The 6700-nt window shown below is 38.6% G+C and overlaps 2 protein-coding genes across 3 annotated transcripts in view; both read left to right on the top strand.

Moving 5' to 3' along the window:
- sgms2a (sphingomyelin synthase 2a) overlaps window positions 1-4358 on the top strand; it is a 12261-nt gene extending 7903 nt beyond the window's left edge. Inside the window, exons 3-6 of the mRNA XM_020591686.1 lie at window positions 705-822; window positions 1779-1932; window positions 2659-2825; window positions 3633-4358. Coding sequence (XP_020447342.1) covers window positions 705-822; window positions 1779-1932; window positions 2659-2825; window positions 3633-3818 — 625 coding nt within the window. The 3' untranslated portion in view covers window positions 3819-4358. The remainder of the gene's footprint in view (window positions 1-704; window positions 823-1778; window positions 1933-2658; window positions 2826-3632) is intronic.
- Window positions 4359-5267: 909 nt separating this feature from the next.
- cyp2u1 (cytochrome P450, family 2, subfamily U, polypeptide 1) overlaps window positions 5268-6700 on the top strand; it is a 9827-nt gene continuing 8394 nt past the window's right edge. For both annotated transcript variants that reach the window (XM_020591857.1, XM_020591858.1), the window contains exon 1: window positions 5268-5886. In XM_020591857.1, the coding sequence (XP_020447513.1) occupies window positions 5454-5886 (433 nt within the window). In that variant the 5' untranslated portion in view covers window positions 5268-5453. The remainder of the gene's footprint in view (window positions 5887-6700) is intronic.

The following is a 6700-nucleotide window of genomic DNA, read 5'->3' on the forward strand; positions in this document are numbered from 1 at the left end:
GATGAGTGAAGTTTAGACCAAAAAGTTCTACTTTGGTCTCATCTGCCCACATGACTTTCTCCCATGCCTCCTCTGGATCATCTAGATGGTCTTTGGCAAACTTCAGATGGGCCTGGACATGTGATGACTTGAGCAGGGGAACCTTCTGTGCAATGCATGATTTGAAACCATGACGGCGTAGTGTTCTACCGACAGTGACCTTTGAAACTGTGGTCCCAGCTCTCTTCATGTCATTGACCAGCTCCTCCCTATCGTTCTGGGCTGATTCCTCACCTTTCTTATCATCAGTGATACCCCACGAGGTGAGATCTTGCATGGCGCCCCAGTCCGAGGGAGACTGACAGTCGTCTTTAGCCTCTTCCATTTTCTAACAATTGCTCCAACAGTTGATCTATTTTCACCAAGCTGCTTGGCAATTGCCCCGTAGCCCTTTCCAGCCTTGTGGAGGTCCACAATTTTGTCTCTGGTGTCTTTTGACGGCTCTTTGGTCTTGCGCATGGTAGTAGTTGGCGTCTGACTGACTGTGGGGTGGACAGGTGTCTTTAAAGAGCTCAGACAGGTGCTACTAATTTAGATTAATGAGTGGAGTAGAGGTGGACTTTTTCAAGGCACAGTAACAGGTCTTTGAGAGCCAGAATATATATATATATATATGTTTATATCTGCAATCCAACAATTATGGCTTTTACATTGTCCATTTTCAGGTCAATAGCAAGCAGGCGGTACTTCTTCCTCATCGGTACCCTGTACTTGTACCGCTGTGTCACTATGTACATCACCACCCTGCCTGTACCCGGCATGCACATGACTTGTGCCCCTAAGGTGAGTATGTAAGCATCAGAGCGAGCATCAGCTGTTGTTATTTAGCCTTGTGCCCTCAAGTACGCTCTGGGACTCATTTTGCCCAGCCACGCAAGAGAGACAGCTATAAAAAGGCTATTTTGTGTCTTTGCTGCCTCAGGACACCAGTGATATTGAGGTGCATCAGTATTTGATCAAAAACTTGTGCTCAGCAATGAAGGGTCACACAGTTTAGATGTTTTGTTCCTAAGATTTTGAAATGTTTGGGAAAGTGTATGAAAGCCTTTAGCTGCTTATTAGAAGGGAGTTATCAACAGTAATTTAAGCAGCAACTACAAGAGATTTGACCACGTTTAGTTGATGATACAGTTGGACTATGTTTGTTTTCTTTCCTTCAGTTCCTCTTCATTCTGACTGTTTTCCTCTCCTGTCAATTACAAGCTCAACTTGTGTTGCCTAACAAAAAAAAGAGAGAAGCAGTTAAACATTTTGATAACTAAATCTGCCTATAAAGCTTGTTAATTGACACATTAAAACAGTGAGCTGCAGTTTTAAGGGATTTATCTGCTGTATTCTTGCCTATTTACACCACAGAGATGTTTCCAGGCAAACACTGGGAACTAAAATGTTGAATTTTTCCTTTAGTTTGCAACAGTTTTGATAATCAATAAAACCTAATTATTAAAGTTGAAATGGCAGTATTGATTAAATATTTTATCAAGCAAAAGTCTCTGAGTCCAGCTGAACTACTTTTCTTAGTTTTACCTCACTGTGAATTGAATATCTGACTTTGTACTGTTGGTCAGATAAAAAGCATTTTGAAGATCAGAATTTGTGATTTTGTTGAGTAAATGGTTGATTATATCCAATCAATTGCTCATTAATTCAAGTAATTATTAGTTGCAGCTCTGATGTTAGCACAGATCCAGCTTTTATCTGTTGTTCTATCTTTACATCAACTTTCTGTTTTCTCTCAGCTGCACGGAGACTCCCAGGCAAAAATCCAGCGAATTTTGCAGCTGATTTCCGGTGGAGGTCTTTCCATTACAAACTCCCATCTGTTGTGTGGAGATTTCCTCTACAGTGGACACACTGTGATGCTCACCCTCACTTATCTCTTCATCAAAGAGTGTGAGTACCCAAAGTAGCACTTGTTTGTTTGCTTGTATGGAATAATTTATTGTAATTTTCCATATGAATAATACATTAATTATATTGTTTGTTGTCTCTTATATTATCTGTTTCCATTCTCATCTCTTATGGCCCACAGTATTGTGTTACAGTGCAGCTGTACTGTATACGACTACACATGTACGTACTAATAGGATACAAATAATTCATGTGTTGTCCCTATTATGTTTTCTTTTAACATTCTAATTACTTGAACGGAGTGAATTATGAGTCATGCTAAAAACAATGGATAGAAATAGAAAGAGAGCGAGCTTTAACAGAAAGGAATGAAAGGCGGGAAAGCGCAACATGTGTATAAGAACAGAGAGTTGAGTGGCATTTGGAGAGAGACTTTGCCTGAGCAATAACAGAATCAATACTGCTGAGACTGTTGGTCTGAGTCCTCTGGTAGAGAACTGCCATGATAGGGTATATTGTAGAGTTTAATGAAAGGAATCAAAGTACATATAAGAAGAGTTTCTTCTTATATTGTTTACAAGCAGAGTTTATGGTGTTTTAATGACACTATTACCAAGATTTTTGCTTTAGCTCTGTTTGTACATGTGATGCAGGAAATCGTTCTTGATACATTTGACTAAAATGCTGCAGTCTACCCTTTTTGACAGCAGAGACAGCCCACATATGTCATAAATATTGCCAACACTCTTTTCTTTGCTCTCTCTCAAGACTCGCCGCGGTCGTTTTGGTGGTACCATCTGATCTGCTGGCTGCTCAGCGCCGTGGGTGTGGTGTGCATCTTAGTGGCACATGAGCATTACAGTGTGGATGTGGTTGTGGCTTATTTCATCACCTCCCGCCTGTTCTGGTGGTACCACACCATGGCCAATTTACAGGTCTGAACACAGAGCTGAACACTGGATGTGTGTGTTGAAGTCAAAAACATTAAATGAGAGCTTTCAGAGCCAAAGGCTCCGCTCTCAATGAACACTGGTACAAATGAATCATTATCCATGCAGGGCTTTACGGCTTCTCCGGTGAGACATGCTTGTATTGTGCTTACCTCAAGTATACAAGCTAAAACGTACATACATTTACATTTAAAGGAACTGGTCTATAAATTTACTATGTGTCTCTACTGTCAGAAGTGTCCACATGACTCCCTCTACTGTACTGTATTGTAAACTTGACAGTTGCTGTGGGGTGAGACCACTGCTAAATCATCTTTCAGGTTATGTTAAAACATTAGTCACATGATTTACATTCACAACACATTCAATACAATTTTCAATGAAGACCAGTGAAATAAATGGGAAAAAATACAACCTTGCCCAGTGATTTTAGTGGTCAACACAGATACACTGGGGAAACAAAAAGAGAAATCTCTACTAAAAAGACTCATTTTGTGTAACCAAGACTTCTAAAGCCTCATATTAACTTTGAAATATGTACTTTGCACTGAAGGAAAAGTGTGGAGTTTGTCTCCCATCTTCCCACCGATACCTCACCTAAGTTGCATAACTGTAATCTGACGGGCAGTCACACAAAAGCAACTTTGAAATTACAAATGCAAATCACGTTATGACAAAAAGAACTGACGTTGTTCATCAGTAGCACATTGAACTGCACTCCTTCTATATAAGGAAACATATAAAATGTGTTATTATTACTGTATTTTTTAAAGATAGCTTTCTTTTGGACAGACTCTGAAATGCTCGCCCAATAACTACCTCACCAACACCTGGTGGAATCCACTGTTCAACTTCCTGGAGAGAAATGTCCAAACCTCGGTGCCATGCTCGTACAGTTGGCCCATCACCTGGCCTCCTGCCTGCCTTAAGAACCCATGCAAGAAGTACTCAATGGTACAAAGCACACGAGAAGAGTGACGTGACCCTGATAACCCAGCAGTGTTGCCTGAGAGTCCACTGAAATGGTACTTTTTCATTCATTCCATTGTACTGGACAGCAACATAACGGTACCAAATGCATAAGAAATGTTTCAGCATAAATGTGCCTAGAAGGATAATCATATTGTCTCTGTATGTCACTTTAATTTATTTGTGAGATAAAATGCTATGACAAATTTTTTTTTGGTTTTTGTAAAGGATACTTGCATCAGTTCCTCATGAATTTCAAATATTTGTTGCAATGGACTTGCACATTTGTTGCAGTATTTGTAAGACTTTGATTTTGGGTCTGCTACCATAACTCTTTCTTACTGTATGTATTGATGGGGTTTACCTCAATATGATCAGCATGCTCAAGTGCCTTAGAGTGTTAAATGTCAGTAGGTGTACCAAAACTGCCATTATGAGGCTTCATGTACTTTTTCAGTTTTTTAATTCTTCTTCTTATTAATTTTGTATTAATTTTAATAGACTTGAGTGTGTATATTTTAGCTGTAGTCTCAACATTGTACTGTTATATTAAAATGTAACCATACTAAGGCTTTATTGTTTTTTTATTTAAATATAACTACTTAAACCATACCAGTCACAATAAATATATTTTTTCTAAAATTATTTGTAAAAAACATAAAAATAAAATCTAAATCACATGTTTATGTATTCAAGTTACATTATCCACATTAAGGAGAGGCAAAGGGCATACAGTAGCCAGTACAGAATATTTGTAAGCACATAGTTATGTCAGACTGTTAATATATTACTACATTTGGATTAAATATTTTATATACTTTCTTCTGTCCTTAAAGTTTATCATATATTTGTGTTTTACACTAATATGTGAATTTAAATGGAATTTGCTGTTGCAACATGTAGATTATGTTTTACATTAGTTTAAAAAAGTCAAAGAATAATAGAAAAAGAAAACTATGCAAAGTGTGTCATTCTCAAGTTTTGAATATCATTTAATCCATAAATGAACGTGCATTTTGTAGTCACATACAAAGAGAGTGATCGAGTAAGAAACAAATGACAAGACATAGGCCATACTCCCTATTTGCTGTCACTTTCCTTTGAAGTACAATACCTTAACAAAATTGAAAGGGGCAGGACTGCATTCATGCAAATAAATACGCTAAACTAATTTTTAAAAATTATAAATAAATAAACATTTCTATTTAAAGAGAAAAAATTGGAAAGATTGGCGATTGGAAAGAAAAAGTCTGCATACCTTAATTTATTTACATATTTATTTTACTCCCACTTTTTATAGTTTGCTTCTTGTGTCAGTGTACTATAGGGCCCCCTCACCATTCTAGATGTATTATGCTCGCCCTCGCATCGTGTGGTGTAGCCTGTAAGATCACCTTTAGGGCTTAAATGCCCATTTTCGCCGTCAAGACGCACCAATCACAACAGCTCACAGCTCTATCAGCCAATAGGAAGCGGCAACGGTGCCACCTTGCGTTATTACACAGGAAGACCGTGAGCAGGTCTGTTAAATAGCGTCTCCTACTATAGTTGGAATCTTCAGATTTATGACCGTTTAGCGAATAATCCTAAAAATGGGGTTGTATTGCAAGCTCACTTTATTCAGTGTATTTAAACTCTGACACCATGTTTCCATTGTCATCACTGAAACATCTGAGCAGTTCTGCACTGACACATGCAAACGTCGTAGCTCTAATAGTATTTTTGCTGGTATATTACTTATTCAAGTTTTATCAGAAACGTCGGGACCTCACAAATATTCCTCCAGGTCCGAAGCCATGGCCTATAGTCGGCAACGTCGGCGGCCTTTTCGTTCCTTGTTTCATCCAGAGATGGTTTGGACATGGATCAGACAGCAGCGTTGATAAGGAAAACCCCTTGGCTACTTTATCGAAACTAGTCAGTATTCACGGTAACGTTTTCAGCTTTTTTGTGGGGAATCAACTGGTTGTTGTGCTTAATGGTTATGAAATGGTCAAGGATGCTTTCTTAAACCATCCCGAGGTGTTCTCTGACAGACCCGACGTTCCTGTTGTCACTATCCTGACTAAACGCAAAGGTAAGAAGCTGTTTCACTGGTTGTAAACCTTAATTCTATGGGAAGAAAAGCCATAAGCTTGGCTACTGTTTTACTGGGTACTACTAGTTAACTAAAACAAATGCAGTTTAAAGGGGGTAGACACATTGGCAGATCAACCTGTTATTCACAATGTGAAATTTCTTATGCATTAATGTATCAACATTAGCATGTGCACATGGATCTTCACTGTTTAGGATAAACAGAAAAGACTGACCTCAACTTGTCAGAGTATACAATATTTGAAAAGGTACAACTATCTAACTGGTCAAAAAACTTTTGGGGAGAAGCCGTGGTTTAGACTAAACTCTCCCGTTATTGGTCCTTCAGTCCTTCCGTCCTCCAATCGTCCTCTCTGCTCCAATCATCGTGGACAGCGCTCTAGAAAGGAGGAAGAATACCTGTACTACTTTTGTTTTCAACGAAGTGCTCCATATTACGCATTGCCTTCCGTTTCACTTAATTAAAACTGTTCTGCCTGCGTGTGTGTGCGCATAACTGTTCTCCCTTTGAAGCGTTCTCATCTACGTCTAATCTATTTTAATAAACTTGGAGCCTTACCGTACCAAGACTCCTTTGGGTCCACCAGTCCAGAGGAACGATAAGTAACTATGAGCTCCCTTAGCTACAGCCATAAATCTTATGAAATTCAGTAATTTAGTGGACCAGACTTATGATGTTGCATTAGTGTTTCAGTCACTCACACAGCAAATATTTGACCAGTGGTTAAGTGAACACATAGGGTGATATTCATAACTATATAAACATAACTGTGACATATAAGTATGTAAACTTA

This window comes from Monopterus albus, unplaced genomic scaffold (assembly GCF_001952655.1).
Source record: "Monopterus albus unplaced genomic scaffold, M_albus_1.0 scaffold15.1, whole genome shotgun sequence".
Classification (NCBI taxonomy): Eukaryota; Metazoa; Chordata; class Actinopteri; order Synbranchiformes; family Synbranchidae; genus Monopterus; species Monopterus albus.